The 17429-nt window shown below is 41.1% G+C and overlaps 1 protein-coding gene across 3 annotated transcripts in view; it reads left to right on the top strand.

Moving 5' to 3' along the window:
• ATP6V1H (ATPase H+ transporting V1 subunit H) overlaps positions 1 to 17429 on the top strand; it is a 126259-nt gene that overhangs the window by 88429 nt on the left and 20401 nt on the right. For all 3 annotated transcript variants that reach the window (XM_023184201.2, XM_023184199.2, XM_023184200.1), the window contains one exon: positions 3403 to 3516. In XM_023184201.2, coding sequence (XP_023039969.1) covers positions 3403 to 3516 — 114 coding nt within the window. The remainder of the gene's footprint in view (positions 1 to 3402; positions 3517 to 17429) is intronic.

Below are 17429 nucleotides of genomic sequence, written 5' to 3'. Positions count from 1 at the left end.
GGCTAACTTGTTAGCTACAAGTAGGGTAAAAACTAAGACCCTCATAGTTCTTGACACTGTAATATCAAGAGCTGTCCAAAATTAGTATCATTCCAGAATAATCTGTTTTTCTATGGAAAATTAAAGATCTTTAGATAAGGCAAATATAAATGTAGCCAATAGTCAAATCTGTAACTCATCTAAAATGTGTTAAACATGAAAAACAGACGATCGATGGTATATAGAGTTCTCTTAGATTTATAAGTGCTAAAAAGCAAATGAAGATAAAAATATGATCGTTCTAAAATCCTGAAAGTGAAAAGCTTGTTGAAGAATTTATCTTCTCACAGCACTGTCTCAGTAGCCAGCCAGTGTTTCAAATGTTTCTTATGGCTATGTTGTGCACACCTGACCTGCTGCCCAGGCAGAAACCTGCTGTGCCTTCACGTAATTCTGCTCTATTGCTCCGTTCCTTTCTTTCTCCCTGCTTTATTGTTTCTCCCTAAGAAAGATGATCTCTCCCACCGTGCTGTGCCTTCGTTAGACTTCCTATCACGAGTAACTGCTGTAGTCGATCCTCCGTGCTTTTCCTAAAATAGCCTTTTTTGGCCCAAAACTGTGGCCATGCTAATTCTTTTCTACGTCCTTCCAGTGGCTTATATTTACATCATGGACTAATATAGTCATTCTTTATTCTGAAGCCTCTCACCAGCATAACTTATTTTCTATGCAAGCTCCAGATCCTTCTGCTTTGAGATATGTTTTCGAATTATTTTCTCCTCATTAAGACTCTGCCTTTTGAAACTTATCAAAAAAAAAAAAAAATGCAGTGTTTTCTCTCATGGTTATAGGAGGTTTTTTTTTCCCCCCAAACTTTATGGATGTTCAGTGGATTTGCAGACCAACAATTTGAACTAAGTTTTCAAAAAGATTAATCATAATACTCAAACATTTTAAATTACGTAATTCTTTCATGTCAAGTATTAGAATTATTTTGTTTTTGAACTTTTACCAAGTTATCTAGAACAGACTTCTTGAGTCATAAGAAAGGATCGCTGGGCGCAGTGGCTTACGCCTGTAATCCCAGCACTTCGGGATTCAGTCGTATTTTGCTCACAACATGGCAGTTTTCTGAGATTGTATTTTGATCCTCATTATTCATTGGTTCCAGAATTGTGAATTTGCCCACCTCCTAAAAAGTTTATTTTCAACACCCATACCAGTGCTGAGGCGCTTTCGCAGTTATCCGTGGACATGTATAGAGTTGTTGAATAATTGGAGTTGCTCATGGACACATCGGCAGCTGTGGGGGAACAAGGCAGCGTTCCGCCATCCTGTGTTCTCTCTTATGCTAGAAACAAGCGTCCTTTACGTGGTCTGTTTAGTGCCATATTTTTTTTTGCAGTTTTGTGGGGTTTTTGTGTGTGTGGGGGCGATTTTGCTGTTTAAAATTGCCTCAGACCTTCTGCTGGAGTGCTGTGTAATGTTCCTAAGCGCAAGAAGGGGCTGTTATGTGCCTGTGGAGAAAACTCGTGCATTAGGAAAGCTTCCTTCAGGCAGGAGCTACGGTGCTGTTGGCTGCTAGCTCAGGCCTCAGAGGCAGTCTAGAGAACAAGCAGCCTGTGACTGTGCTCTGTGAAGCTCAGTGGGGCTCCAAAACCGGCTGTGAAAGGACCTTGTCAGCTATTTTAAGGATTTGGGTCCTTTGTTTTAGTTTTATTTATTTTTTTAAGAAACAGGGTCTCACCCTGTTGCTCCAGCTGGAGTGCAGTGGTGTGATCATAGCTCACTGTAACCTTGAGCTGGGCTCAAGTGATCCTCCCACCTCCGCCTCTCAAGTAGCTGGTTCTACAGGTGCACACCGCCATGCCTGGCTAATTTTTTATTTTAATTTTTTTGTGGAGACAGCGTCTCATTGTGTGATCCAGGCTGGTCTTGAACTCCTAGGCTCAAGCAGTTTGTCCTAGCTTGGTCTCCCAAAGTGCTGGGATTACAGGCATGAGCCTGGCCTGGGTCCTTTTGTTAAGAGAAGTAGAAGCCACTGAATTTTAAGTAGTAAAAATAATATGCAGAGTTTTGCTAAGATCCCTTTGGCTACAGTGAGAATGAGAGGCAGGAGAGCATCTTGTATCATCGTCGCTGCAGAGCTGGGCTTGGTGTCCTGCAGGGACATAGGCTTTATGTCCTTTAATCATCACAGCAACGCTGTAAAGATGTCCTTGTCCTCCCTATTTGTCAGGGAGGAATTTACCAGGTAAAGGACTTGTCTAATTAACATGTTTGATAAATGGCTGAGCTGATATGTTAGATAATGTTTTAAAGTATGGTGCCTGGCATGCAGTAAGCACTCAGTTAATGTTTGATGATACTTACATTATGTTCTTTTTGTTCCCCTCAGTTCAATACATTTTTTTTTTAAAAACCATGCTTTAAAGAATAAAATATGAAAAGGTATGCAGATAAAAGCTTCCCTTTCACTCCCACTCCATCTACTTCTTTTCTTTCTGACCCCAGAAACCTTACTGATCTGTGAGATTGTCTTAAACCACCAAACACCGTACTGTATTAAGGTGCCACTTGCCACTGACTGTATAGTAGGTATCCTCCACTAGACAGGACTGGTGACTGAAGAATGGACAGGGCAGTCCACACTGTTTTGTGGAAGTTGAGACTCCACAGCTCTGTCTGTAACCACACTTTTGCAAAGGAACAGAGGACCTATTTCTGTGCATGACGAAAATAACCATTTTTACTTTCCTTTGTGTATGTAATAAGTGGATTTTCAGGGTGTTGGAAGTGTGGTGATAGAAAGCAGTGTCGGTTGTCAGTCATCTCGGTGCTCTCGAAGATATGAATGTTCTCCTCCATCTCACTGCCCAAGTCACATGGCATATCCCATTGTTCTGAGAAACGGGTGGTTATCTTAAAATCAGTAGTCTTTTCCAGAAAATTAGCATGGGAGCTCTTTAACCCTCTGTTCCCTGCTATCTACATCTTAGCCCCTATCTGTCACACAGCACAGTCACTGGTGGGCTTGATATTGATTGTATGTTATGATGAAAATTAGATGGTGTTCAATACAAGCAAGAAATACTGATAATAAAAACGTTAATACTCAACCACTTAGAAAACCATGATCTAAAATGCTGGTGACTGGGTGGTATCTGGACAGATCATACTTTTCTGGATTAGAGATGAGAAATGAGAACAACTGTTGGATTTATCATTAGGAATTCAAAAAAGAAAATATTTGAATACTGTAAATCTGTGGTTCAGGGAAAATGATGTAAAAAAAAAGACACATGTTTGGTTTATTTACGCACATCGTTACTTTCCTTTTTAGCATTTTGGTATTTGAAATGCTTACAAACTGTGAATTTCAGAGTAATTGCATCTTCCTCACCACGTCTCTCCTGTTTGCAGGGTCATCGAGCAGCTCGGCGGGAAGCAGCTGGTCATGAACCACATGCATCACGAAGACCAGCAGGTCCGCTATAACGCTCTGCTGGCCGTGCAGAAGCTCATGGTGCACAACTGGTATGCCACAGCTTTTTGCTCACACTCGTACATTAGTCTGCAAAATCTCACTTGCCATTCTAAAAGTTCTTATGGAAATGCCTTGAATGACCATTTTTAAAATCAGTGATTTTGATTCAAAATTTAGAAATATATTTTAGTAATTCAAAGCAATAACACAATAGTTTTAGAAAGATGGGCTGCACTCAAGGTCTCAAGTGTATATTCAAAATAATAATTTCAAAAACAACTCCAGAGGTAACTCAAAGGATCCTGTGACATAAGTCAATCAGTTCTTTTTGGAGTTGAAAGCAGTTGGACTACTGATTCCTTTAGAGATGCCACAATTTTGCAAGGCTTAACTATTCAGCATATGGTAAATTGAATGAATTTTACCAGTTCACATAAAAACACTAAAAGCTGATGAAACTCAGATTCAGCTCTCACATTTCATTCATATAGTTTATGCTTTTGAAGTAACTAAAGTTGTGCTTCTTTGTTGCCTGTTTTTATTTTTAAAATAAAAATTAGTGACTTTTTTGTATCCACTTAAAACAAGATCAATTAAAGGGTAACTACTTAGACATAATGGTGAGCCCTTTGTGTACATAATAGAAGAAGTGAAGAAATGAAGATTCCCCTTGGCATAGCTGCTTTTAGCTGTAGGTTGGGTGTTCAGTGCCTTCATCACTATCCTAAACAGTTCAAATGCCTCTCCATTCCCCAGCCTCTGGAAGGATGCTCTGTTTTGGACTATTGTTGTTAAGGCATCAGGAACAAATATACATTGCTTTTAACTGACAGTAATGCTACCAGCCTTTCCAAAGGAGAGGATTAATGATGCACTGGCATGAGTGCGTTTTGAGGATGCAGGCAAATACAGTGTAGGAGAATATCCAGGAGTGCTGCTGTGGTATCATGTGTTAAATATTATGTTCCTGCCACTTAACACTTTTATCATAAATAGTGACATTTATGTAAATTCTTACAACTGCTTTTTGAGCACTTTGTACTCTAATAAGTTAAGTGTACAAATTTGTACCCTGATAAGTTAAATGATGTTAGGTATGATGGAAGTGGGTGCAACTTTATATAAGATGATTAGAGAAAGCCTCCCTGAGTAGGCCACATAGCTAAGATGACAGTAATGAAAAGGAACCAGCCATACAGCTCTATTACTGTGGTGAATAAGCATTTTAGGTAGAGGGAATGAGAGGTGAAAAGGCCATGAAGTAGTAATGAACTTGGCTTGTTTAAAGCAATGTGTAGGGACTTATGTGGGTTGTGACACTCAGGGTTGGAGGTGCTGCTGGCATCTAGTGGATAGAGACCAGGAGTGCTGGTAATATCCTGTAATGCAGACAGTCCCCAGCATTAAAGAAGTATATGTCAGTGCCGAGGTTGGGAAACTCTGATATGAAGGATGGTCAAGGGCAAACTCTGACATGAAGGACGGTACAAGGGGAAAAATACGGTTCAGGAGAGGTAGGCAGAGACCTGATCGTGTAGGGCCTTGTAGGCTATAATTTGACTCCAATAAGATGAGTTGAAAACCATTGCAAGGATATTAAATAGGGGAATGACAAGATGTGGTTTATGTTTCGAAAAGGTCACTTTGGCTACTCCCTGGAGAATGGATTGTGCAAGGGTAAGTGAGAAAGAATGAAGAGCATTTGTTTTTGTTTGTTTGTTTGTTTTTTTGTTTTTTTTTTTGAGACGGAGTCTCACTCTGTCACCCAGGCTGGAGTGCAGTGGCTGGATCTCAGCTCACTGCAAGCTCTCCCTCCCGGGTTTATGCCATTCTCCTGCCTCAGCCTCCCGAGTAGCTGGGACTACAGGCGCCCGCCACCTCGCCCGGCTAGTTTTTTGTATTTTTTAGTAGAGACGGGGTTTCACCATGTTAGCCAGCATGGTCTCGATCTCCTGACCTCGTGATCCGCCCATCTTGGCCTCCCAAAGTGCTGGGATTACAGGCTTGAGCCACCGCGCCCGGCCGAATGAAGAGCATTTGAACTGGTTCTCATGATAGTCTGGGGCTGAGATAGTTGGTGGCTTGGCGTAGACGATAAACATTGAGATAAGAAATAGATGGGCAAACTATCACAAGAAGAGAAAACCAAACACCGCATGTTCTCACTCATAGGTGGGAACTGAACAATGAGTTCACTTGGACTCGGGAAGGGGAACATCACACACTGGGGCCTATCATGGGGAGGGGGGAGGGATTGCATTGGGGAGTTATACCTGATATAAATGATGAATTGATGGGTGCTGACGAGTTGATGGGTGCAGCACACCAACATGGCACAAATATACATATGTAACAAACCTGCACGTTATGCACATGTACCCTAGAACTTAAAGTATAATAAAAAAAAAAAAAAAAAAAAAAGAAGAAGTAGATGGACTTGGGGTAGATTCACAGCTAGTGCTGACAGCACTTGATGGGCTGAAAATGTTTTTACTTTTTTCCATAACTTCAGTGCAAGAAGAACGGGATCAAAACAGAAGGTAAAAACCCCAGAATGGTTTTTATCTGTTTAGCAGGAGGAAAAACTTCAGGTCTGTCAGTAAAACTTAGGATACACCACTGGATTTCTCTCCTTACTTCACTTTACCCCAAGCTAGATTTTTCAAGATAAATCAATTATTTAGTAATTTCATATTTTATGGTTTGTTTATATCTCTTTCAGGAATTTAATTTAAAGGATGTTGGCATTTAATAGAATTTGAGGCCATTGCAACCAATGAGCTTATAGTTGCCAGATGTTTTTCTAAAGTTTCTATGAAAGTCAAAGTCTTATTTTCCCGTTGTTTCGAAATTAAGGCTATTGAAATATAATTATTATTTTATTTATTTCTCTTGAAATCTTTCTTGTTGGATCTAGTGGTTTTCTTGTTTTAAAAAATTTATATTCCTAATATGAAAGGCAAGATGTGTGTGAAACAGGATGTTTGCCAGTGGAGGAAATTTTTTGGTTGAGAATTTTTGTTGTTCAGATGATCATGTATTGAAGGTGAAATATTTAAAATTTGACTTTTTTCTTGAATTTAGAAACTTAGTGTAGTCTCATAGTACCTTTCTCCGTGTATGATTGTAAGAGGAAGAGTATTCTGTCTTTACAGGGAAATACTAGTTTATTTGCTCTTTATGAGAGAGTATTCTTTTTTCTTTTATCTTTCTAATTATATGCCAAACTTTTAAAATTTTAATGTTTTAGCATGATTATTTCCTTTACATTTAATGGAGAAGCTTAGTGTTAGTATTTTCCCACACTTCCTTCATAGAGAAATTTTTGTATAAAGGAAGATTAAAATTCACCTGTGATCTCTGTATTTGATTGTGACTTATAAATTTCTGTGGCTCCGTGTGCCAGAGAATGAAAGTTACTCAAGTAATAACAATTTATTACAATACCAGTTTAATATGAGACTAAATAGAATACCATTTGGAAAGTAGTCTTTTGCAAATTATATCCCCAAATGTAAAAGAGGTTTGGATCAATATCTTTTTTCAGGTAACCTAGTTGTCTGTACTAAACTATACTTATAAAGACTACCTTTCTACCTGCCTAAAATAGGGGCTTTTTAACCTAAAATATGTTACTGGGGTTATAAAGAATCTATAAATTTCTCTAAATTGTTTTCCTTTGTATCAAGTGAAAATTTGAAAATACAGTGGAGTTTTTCTTTTAGCATTGGCTTGATTTAAATGGAAACGAGTTATTATAAATGGAGTATTTTAGCCCTCCATAGTGAAATAGTTATTTGAACATAATTAAAATGCGAGCACAGATGAAAGCATGAAGGTCTGCATAACAGGCAGCAGCAGCAGCAGCACTTTGCCTGCATCCCTGGGCTTTTCTGCCCTAAAGGATTTTTGGGTTTTTGGTATTGCATTATTCCTGAAGTTTTTGTTTATCAGATTAAATTGTAACTTTGGATACAATAAAGTTAACATTTATTACTTTCTGCCATGAATTTAAAAAATTATAATTTCAAAATTACATTTTAAGTGTAATTTATGTTACTTAAGAAATCATGGAACTGGGTCAGATATGGATTTTGATTTTGATTCTGTTATAAGGAGTTAAATATTAATTTTCTTGATAATGTAGAGATACATTTGAGTTTATATCACATGGAGTATAGAGTTATATAATGGGAAAATACTTATTTAATTATTTTATGATTGATTTCAAAACTGCATCCTTGAACTGTAGGTGTTAGAATACCAGCGTTTCTCCCCTTCCACATCACGTCTGTATTTCTGTGGAACAATGGATTATAAATAACCCTGACTGAGAGTGAGTGAGGAGCGGTGGGGGAGGAATAAAGTTGCCGGGAGGGAGGGGACAGTGGCACCTACTGGGCGCCCTCAGATGGGAAGCCTGAGCAGGCCAGTCCTACTCATGGGCCTCCACAGCTCTCATCTTTTTGTGCCCACCATGGCATTCCTGGCGTGCCCTTTGTTCTTTTGTGCAGTGCTGGATTTTTATATTCATAAATTTGGCAGAATATATAAACAGTGACAACTTAGAGAACTTGTGTTTATACACCTAATTCATCCATTTAACATCATAAAATGTCAATTGTTTTTCTCCTACAGAATGATTTTAAATGTAATCAGTCTCTAAGGCAGAAGCAACAATATGTGCGTATGAACAGCTCAGGACTTCAGGAAAGAAACACTGATGTTTGTAGGTAGAGGATCTCATGTAGAATTTTCTATTTTTGTCTCTAGATTCTTAATCATCCCTTTCTTAAGCAGCATAATAAGTTATAAGAGTGTTACCATCTCGATTTTTTATGCTTAGGTAAATTAATGTAACAAAAACTTAGCAGGCTGAGGATGATACTACTTTGTTCTCTGGTATTTTTATCAGCTTTGCATATTTTAGTTATTCTGTAAGTGCAGAGGCATAAATACTGTAATTAGAAGAGTTACGAACTAAAGAGAGAGAGAAAAAAACTCTTAACGTGTTTTAGCTAACTTTTAGGATGATAATCAAGTTACCAAAACATTCCACATGATTTTCAATAAAAATAACATTTCTAGATTTAATGTTTTCCAGAATTAATTTCTAATTTCTAAATTAATTTCTAGAGTCTCTTTCTGGGTTTCTGGAATTTTCTAGGTAGCTGAAATTTTCTGGGTCCCTGGTCTCTTTCTGGGTACCTGAAATTTTCCACATTATTGTGACATTTTTAGTGGAGGAACATTTGAAAATGTTTTTAATGTCAAATGTTTTGTGTATTTGAAAAAAATATAACTGGATTTTTTAAAATATGAAAACTAATTCCAGGTAAAGAGGAATTTTTTACAGCTGTTATCTCACTATCAACTGGTAATTCAGCCTCCCAGTCGAAGGTTGCTGCTTCTTTGCAAGTTAGAAATGTTTCCTAAGACTGTATTAACTTTAACTTTTCTGGACACTATGCACCACTGAATTACAGTTGATTTGGAAATACCAGCATAACATAAATCTCAGATTGTTGCAAAGTATCAGCCTAAGTAAACATTCAAAAGAGCTGGAAAATAAGCATTTTGACAGTAAAGAAAACCCCTGATGGATAATGTAGTCTGTGGACTTTTTATAAAACATAAAATCAATTACAGGTTTCACATAGGTGCACATGAATAAGTGTGTGGATCTGTGGATCTAGTTCATGTTTTGGTTTTGTTTGCTTATGATTGGCTTCTTAGACAAACAGGTACCTGAAGTGGCATTTAAAGGATCAGTAAAGCATAGATGAAAGAAAAGGCTGGTCTAGTAGGGAGAAGTAGAGAAAAATGAATTAACTTGCTTTGGTTTTCATTGCTTTCTCTTCCTTCTATGTGGGTGGAGCAGTTACGTTTGTGGTCAGTTGGCATATTTCATTTCATGGGCTTTATGTGTGTGTGCACATGCACGCATCTGTTTTTGTTTTTGTTTTTTGAGGCAGAGTCTTGCAGTGTCGCCTGGGCTGGAGTGCAGTGGTGTGATCTCGTCTCACTGCAACCTCCACCTCCTGGGTTCAGGTGATTCTCCTTCCTCAGCCTCCTAAGTAGCTGGGATTACAGGTGCCCACCACCATACCTAGCTAATTTTTTTGTATTTTTAGTAGAGACGGCACATCTTTTAAATCCAGTAAACCTCATTAGAATGGTTGGCAGAATATACTAAAAATTTAATTAAGATTAAGCAAACTTTGTATTCACTCTCTAAGAGATTTAAGTTTTCGAATTATTTTCTCAGTGTCCCTTTATGTATGTCACCCAGGTGTTACGTCTTGATGGGGGAAAAATGTTTCATAGCTAATGGAAATGAATTGACAGGTTTTTGTCATTAGTAAAAACCTAAGGAATTGACCAAGAAGAGGGGGAGAAGTATCAGCCTATTGTCTTAAGAAAGGTACCTTTTGATGTAAATATTCTTTAATTGAATTTTTATTCCATTTAAATTTTAAAAGAATTGTACAGCAGTGCAGCAGTTACATTTAAAAATATAAATCCTCTTAGATGAATTAGATAAAGTTTATCATCTGTTTTAAAAAAGGAATTCAGCATAAAGGTGCCAAAGTGTTAGTACAGGGCCAGAGGTTTTCCTAAAAGACCAGATTTCTCCCACCACACTGTATCAGATCTGTACGGCATTCTCCTAGAGGCACCTCTCACACAGGTAGGAGCTGTGCTCTGCTTGCCTTATTTTCCTTAAGGGCTAGGCATTTAGAAGCCTGAAATGAAAACAGTCTCTTGGATGACAGTATTTCCTGCCTTGCTAAATATCCCAGAAATGTATTCTGAGAAAACTTTTCAGTGTCTGGTTTGAACACTATGCTGTTCCATTTGTATCCAGCTCTTTTCTCAGTTAAGAGAGTTATGGGAGTGTTTACTTTTATCTCTGTAATTGTCTCTAATTTAGTTACGGACAGAAATACTTGTTAGAAAATTCAATTTGTGCTAAAGTAGAGAAATAAGAAGTAGAAAATAAAGGCGTAGCCCACAGTTTCAGTACACTGTGGTAGCAGGACGAGCCGCAAACAAAACCTTTCAGATACCAGGTTAAAGAAAGAAGTGGCTTTATTCAGCCGGGAGCATCGGCAGACTTGCGTCCCCCAAACTGAGCTCCCCAAGAGAGAAATGCCTGCCCTTTTAAAGGCTTACAGCTCTAAGGGGTCCATGTGAGAGGGTCGTGATCGATTGAGCAAGCATGGGGTATGTGCCTGGGGCTGCATGCATCAGTTATCAAGACAGAACAGAGCAGAAAGTTTCACAGTGCTTCCTTATACAATGCCTGGAATCTATAGATAATACAAGAGGTTAGGTCAGGGGTTGATTTTTAACTACCAAACCAGGCCTGAGGCGTGGCACCGGGCTGTCTATTGATTTCATTTTTGCCTTTCTTTAACTTTTACTTCCTCTTTCTTTTTTTGAGGTATGAGACAATAAGAGAAGTGGTCTCCTTCCTTATTCCCCACTTTGAGAATCTCACTTATTAGTGGGAGGGAGTTCTCATTCTCATTTTCACTACTTAGGTCTTCCTGCAAGACAGATTGATAATGATTCATGTAATACATCTGTGCCGAGGTTTTCTGATTAACTGAGGTAGCAACAAAACTTTTTATTATTTGAAGGAGCAAGGGTAATACACAGGGGAGCAGCAAGCAAGTTCTTATTACTAGCAGTACACATGCGATGAGGGTTTTAAATTCTCCTATAGTTGGAAACTATTTTTTAAATAAAGACTTAGGATTAAACCTGTGCTACACCTGTACAGGCACGTGTCCCAACTTTGTCATGTCTCTAACTATATTTTCAGCTACTTGCCCTTGATCATCTATGTGCAGACAATTGGTTAGGCTGAATTTTCCACACATTTCTCCTTCAGCTGCTAGTAAATAGTTTAGGGCCAATCTATTCTGATAGACTGCATTTTTCATTTGGGTTTCTTGCCAGGCTAAAATGGTCAAAGCTCTGCCAGTTTTATTAGTGATTATTTCTAAGATGGCCTGCAACTGTATGATTTAATTGAGCATGTAGATGGGGGTTTGACTTTCAATAATAGAAGTTTTTAAGAGCTAGACGTTTGAACTTGTGGGCGTCTGTTTGGGGAAAGAGTTAGTCAGAGTAAACTTATTTTGAGGCATTAACTTTTTTGCTTCCTAAGGCCATTGGTCTCCTATGTTAGTCTTTCCACAAACATAACACGAGGAAATGCCTAGGCTGCTGGCAATGTTTTTAGCTAAGGGAGGAGGCTCTGGTAACTTTTGGTTTGTATGCCTAAATAATGACTTAAAGACTTGGAAATGCTGCTGGGTCAGACGGGTCTGGGTTCTTTGATTTAAGTAGTATGTGTACAGTGGGGACACTTTTATATAGGTGCTAGCAAGGACAAAAGAGGTCCTTACCTGGGAAAAAGATTGAGTACAGTGACAGAACAATAGTAAAACAGTATTCAGGAATACTACTAGTCCTAAGATGTCTAACTACATTACCTGTTTGACGAGTCCTCAAGCTCGGCAGTGCTTAGACTAGTCAGCTTCTGGTGTGTGACTAGAGCAGGGCTTGTTGTTTCCTCAGCAGCAGCTCAGTCTCACCTTAGGATTAGCCGGGTTGGACGATCTGAGTCCTGCTGGTTGGTTCACTTGTCCTGAACTGCCGGTGTCAGCCGACTGTGGTGGATCCAAGACACAACACCTGCAACTTTAACAGCAGTGGGAGTGAACAAGATTACAATATAGGGCCTATCTCATGTGGATCCTAGAGAAATTAGATTTTACTTTTTGACCTAAACAGAGTCACCAGATTTAAAGGAGTGTCAGGCTTATAGGCATTTTTATGTACTTAATTATGAACACTTTGTAAGGCTGTTCCTAAAGCCTGCATTTGCCTTTTTTTAAGGTCAATTCCCCTAGTTCCTGGAGATTACCTTTAATTTTGCGGACTTATGATTTGGGGGGTGGCTGACTGAACAAAATCTTATAGGGAAAATACCTAGTTTGTTTGTTGGGGGTGCACCTGACTTGGAGGATGACCATAGGCAAAAACCTGATTTTAAGTGAATTTCCTGGCAATATTTCTTCAGTAGCTGCTTGAGTGTCCGGTTTATGCATTTTACCTTTTTCTGAACTTTGCGGCTGGTAGGCGGCATGCAGTTTTCATGTGATCTTTAATACCTTTGCTATTTTCTGTACCAGGTCAGCTGCAAATGCTGGCCCATTGTCTGAGCTGATTCGTAAGGGCGGTCCATATCTAGGAATAAGATCTCAGAGGCACACGGGTTACTTTACGAGCTTTTTCAGTTTGTATTGGATAAGCCTCCACCCACCCAGAGTAGGTACACACAAGAACTAGTAAATACTTGTTACCTCCACACTTTGGCATTTCTGTGAAGTCCACCTGGAGATCTTCAAAGGGGGCTGTTCCGTAAGCTTGTATGCCGGGCAGAATGGCTGGACCTTGCCTCGCATTGTGCTGCTGGCAGGTAATACATGGCTGTGCCACCGTTTTGGCAAGGGCTGATAAATGTGAGATGTAGAATAACCGGCCTAACAACTTTTTAAGTGACTCTTGGCCTAGGTGAGTGGTCTCATGCACAGCCAGTACATCTGTGGCTCCTAGCAGTTGTGGCACAGCTATCTTTTTATCCAGTAACCAGATCTATCTTTCTTCTATTATTTGTCTTCCTTCTGTCTGGAAAAAGTCCTTTTTTTCTTTAGAATAAGTAGGTACAAGGTCAAGTGGTTGAGGGAGAAGGGGGGCCGTGACTGACACCCGGAAGGGGGTGGATGCAGCTTTCCAAGCCTCTGAGTCAGCCCGGGAGTTCCCGAAAGCAACTGTATCACTGGTGTCCCCTGCAGTGCGTGACTGCCACCTTTTGGGGCCTCTGCACTGCTTCTAGTAGTTGCAAGATTTCTTGCTGATGCTTTATGTCTTTTCCTCCGGAGTTTAACAAGCCTTTTTCCTTGTACTTGGAGGGTTAAGAAGGCATACTGAGAGTCAGCATACATGTTCACAGCCTTACCTACGCTTAGTTCTAAAGCCTGAATTAAAGCAATGAGTTCATCCTTTTGGGCTGAAATACCCTGGATCAATGATTGGGCTTCAATGGCAGTATCCAGGGTTACCACTGCATATCCGCACATTTTTCTCCTTGTGGGTTGACGAAGCTGCTCCCATCCATATACAGCTCCCAGTCCACTGATGCCTAAGGCTGGTCCCAGAGGTCAGGTCTGCTAGAGTAAACTGAGTCTCGCACCTCTACACAGTTAAGCTCGACAGGGCTCTCTGATACCGAGAGCAAGGTGGTGGGGTTCAGGGTGTTACAAACTTCAGTGGTTATGTGGGGATTTTCACAGAGCAAGCTTTGGTACTTGGGTAGTCTAGCATTCGTTGGCCAATGATGTCCTTTGGTATTCATTAAAGTCACCACAGCACTGGGGGGCTTTTATATTCAGCTTTGGCCCAAGAGTCAGTTTATCTGCTTTTTGTGCTAGCAGGGCAGTTGCTGCTAAGGCCCTCAAACACAGGGGGCAACCTTTAGAAACCCCATCTAGTTGTTTGGAGAGGTAGGCCACCGGCCTCAGCCAGGGCCCCACAGTCTGAGTCAAAACCTCAACTGCATTTTTTTCTCTCTCTGACATATACAGTATAAATGGCTTTGTCAGGTCAGGCAGACCCAGGGGCTGGCATGAGTTTCTTTTAAGTCACAGAAGGCTTGCTGCTAACACCCCTATTCAGCAGGTTCCTGGTCACCCCCCTTTGTGACTTGGTACAGAGGTTTGGCCAGTACTGCAAAGCTTGGGATCCATAACCTGCAGAACCCTATAGCTCCTAAGAATTCTCTCACCTGCCTTCTGGTCTTAGGCTCCGGCAGGTTGCAGATGACCTGCGTTGTTTCTGATCCTAGACTGCGCTCCCCCTGTTGGATAGTAAATCCTAGGTAGTGTACCTGCTGTCTGCAGATCTGAGCTTTTTTTTGGACACCTTATACGCACAGTCCTCCAGGTGCCGGAGCAGGGCATCTGTTCCTTTGGTGCACCCGACTGCCATGGCGTCTCCCAGCAGGAGGTTGCTGACGCACTGGAGCAACACGCAGCCTAGGTCTCTGGTGGGAAACTTTTGCAGGTCTTGTGCCAGAGCCTCCCCGAAGATAATGTGGGAGTTCTTGAACTTTTGGGGAAGCCAGGTCCAAGTGTATGAGTGGTGACACCTGACCCTGGATCTTCCCACTGGAAAGCAAGCAGTTTCTGGCTGTCAGGAGCTAGTCTGATGCTAAAGAAAGCGTCCTTCAAGTCCAGGCAGGTGAACCAGCTGTCCTCAGTACATGAGCAACTGGTGGCAATCAGCCTAAGTAGGGTTATGAGTCTGGATAATAGTTTGAAGCAAATTAGTTAAGGCTTGAGGCTTTTTAGTATAAGATGGGGTATTGTTCTTTCAATTGAGGAGATCAGCAGAGGTGAAGGGTTGATACACAGAGGCACACCTTTCTACCATATGCCTGTCTTCGTCTACCCCAGTATATCGCTTCTCCCTCAGGAGCATTTGCATAGCTCGAGCAAGGCCAGGTTTGAGACTGCCTGCTTGACTATCTTGACTTCCTTCCCTGGCCTCTCAAGGCTCTGATCCTCCCCTTCGAGGTGAGACCTGGGGCGTGTTAGCTCCTAAACCTGGTTCCTGGGGTGCTGTTGGCCTCGGTAAAGGAGGGGTAGGCTGGGACATACGAAGGAAGAATTTCTGTTACCTCTGGCAGCTCCTGCAAAACTGGTTTCTCTTGCTGTTTCTGGGATTTCTTCTTTTAACACTGTCTGCTGGCGAAGCTGCTCTTTTACTCTTGGCTTTTTTTTTTTTTTTTTCTCAATAAGCCGTTAAACAGGGCTGGATCTATGCTGGTTTTGTCTATGTTATATTTAAATATGAATCAGTATAAAGGAATTTGGTCTGGGTACACTGGCTCCCTCCGACCCCTGTCACCACCTGAAATACATGGCCAGTTGTTCCCTGTCTGTAGTTCTTTCGGTTGGCCATCCAACACCAAAAGAGGGCAATTCTGATTTACATTCACAGAGAGTTCTCAATCTCTTGGGGGTTAACTCTATAATCCCCTGCAAAACCTTTTTTAAGGTTCTGTAACATGCACTTTAATACCATAAGTTTTGGATGTTTCGATGACTTTTTTCTTATTTTTTTATATATGTATGTTTTTTAACATAGTTCCTAGCAGAGTGGGCTTACTTTGAGTGTAACTTTTTTTTTTTTTTTTTTTTTTTGAGACAAAACAACTCTCACACTACAAGAGAAGGAAAGGGTAAAAGGTCACTCACTTGTCTAATTCACACTAAATCAAAATTAAAACCAAAGCCAAAGTGTCGATAGAGGCACGCCTGTTCATCAAGCAATTCAAGCCAAGTCAAAATCAAAACCAAAACCAAAGTGCCAATAAAGGCATGCCGTGGGTGTTCAGGCCATGCTTCCACTCAAATGGAGTCGGCAGGTTCCTAAGACCATCTTACTGTATTCCAGATGTCCGAGTCCAAGCACCAGTTCCTTCCCAGTGTTCAACCATTGCGTTGATCCTCCGCAGGGGCCTGCTGTGCACCGCTCTGTTGAGGTATTCCACCGGGGCAAATGCCTACCTGGGAGCGCTCTCAGGATCCGCGTTGCTCCAGCTGGCTGGAGTCTCCACAGGAATGTTCCAGAGGGCAGGCCTAAGCCATGTAAGGGGCTGCCTCGACCATCTGTTAATTGCCTCACTTCCCGGTCAGGGAACCAAGAAATGTAGCAGGACGAGCTGCAGACGAAACCCCTCAGACACCAGGTTAAAGAAGGAAGTGGCTTTATTCGGCCAGGAGCATCAGCAGACTTGTGTCCCAAAACCGAGTTCCCCGGGAGAGAAATGCCTGCCCCTTTTAAGGGCTTACGGCTCTAAGGGGGTCCATGTGAAAGGGTCATGATCGATTGAGCAAGCATGGGGTACGTAGCTGGGGCTGCATGCATGGCTAATCAAGACAAAACAGAACAGAAAGTTTCACAATACTTCCTTATACAATGCCTGGAATCTATAGCTAATACAAGCGGTTAGATCAGGAGTTGATTTTTAACTACCAAACCAGGCCTGGGGTGTGGCACCAGGCTGTCTGACTATTGATCTCATTTTTGCCTTTCTTTAGCTTTTACTTCCTCTTTCTTTTTCTGAGGTATGAGACATTAAGAGAGGTGGTCTCCTTCCTTATCATGAGAGCTGTGACAGAAGTGTATGTAGGTGTCACAGGAGCTTGGGAACAGGCGGGAGCAGGCAGTGCTAGAGGTGTTAAGCGTTAAGGAGTGAGTTGGTGGAGATGTGGCTGGGGTACCAGGAGGACTTCGGGCAAAGGCGCCCTGTGAGCACGCTGTGTGTAGGGAGTCACAGCAGTGCTGTCAGAAGTGGAACTCGGATTCTAGCAGTAGCGGAATTAACATCAGAAGACATCCTTTGAAGTTGTGTGAAGGCTTAATAAAATTACAGTCACCTGAATGTTAATTTTATAACTTCTTTTTGGATTTTATTTTACTAAGTAAGAGGTTTATCTTTCTCATGTCATGTGGACTGTGGATATCGGTGAGTCCAGAGCCCAACAAAATCATGAAAGAGCCAGAGTCGGTCGGGCGCAGTGGCTCATGCCTGTAATCCCAGCACTTTGGGAGGCCAAAGCAGGCGGATCACAAGGTGAGGAGATTGAGACCATCCTGGCTAAAACGGTGAAACCCCGTCTCTACTAAAAATACAAAAAAAATTAGCTGGGCGTAGTGGCGGGTGCCTGTAGTCCCAGCTACTCGGGAGGCTGAGGCAGGAGAATGGCGTGAACCTGGGAGGCAGAGCTTGCAGTGAGCCGAGGTCACGCCAGTGCACTCCACCCTGGGCAACAGAGTGAGACTCCATCTCAAAAAAAAAAAAAAAAAAAAAAAAAAAAAG

The sequence above is a fragment of the Piliocolobus tephrosceles genome, chromosome 7, assembly GCF_002776525.5.
Source record: "Piliocolobus tephrosceles isolate RC106 chromosome 7, ASM277652v3, whole genome shotgun sequence".
In the NCBI taxonomy this organism is placed as follows: domain Eukaryota; kingdom Metazoa; phylum Chordata; class Mammalia; order Primates; family Cercopithecidae; genus Piliocolobus; species Piliocolobus tephrosceles.
Note: the sequence above shows the minus strand (reverse complement) of the source record. Positions and strands in the feature narration are given on the sequence as shown.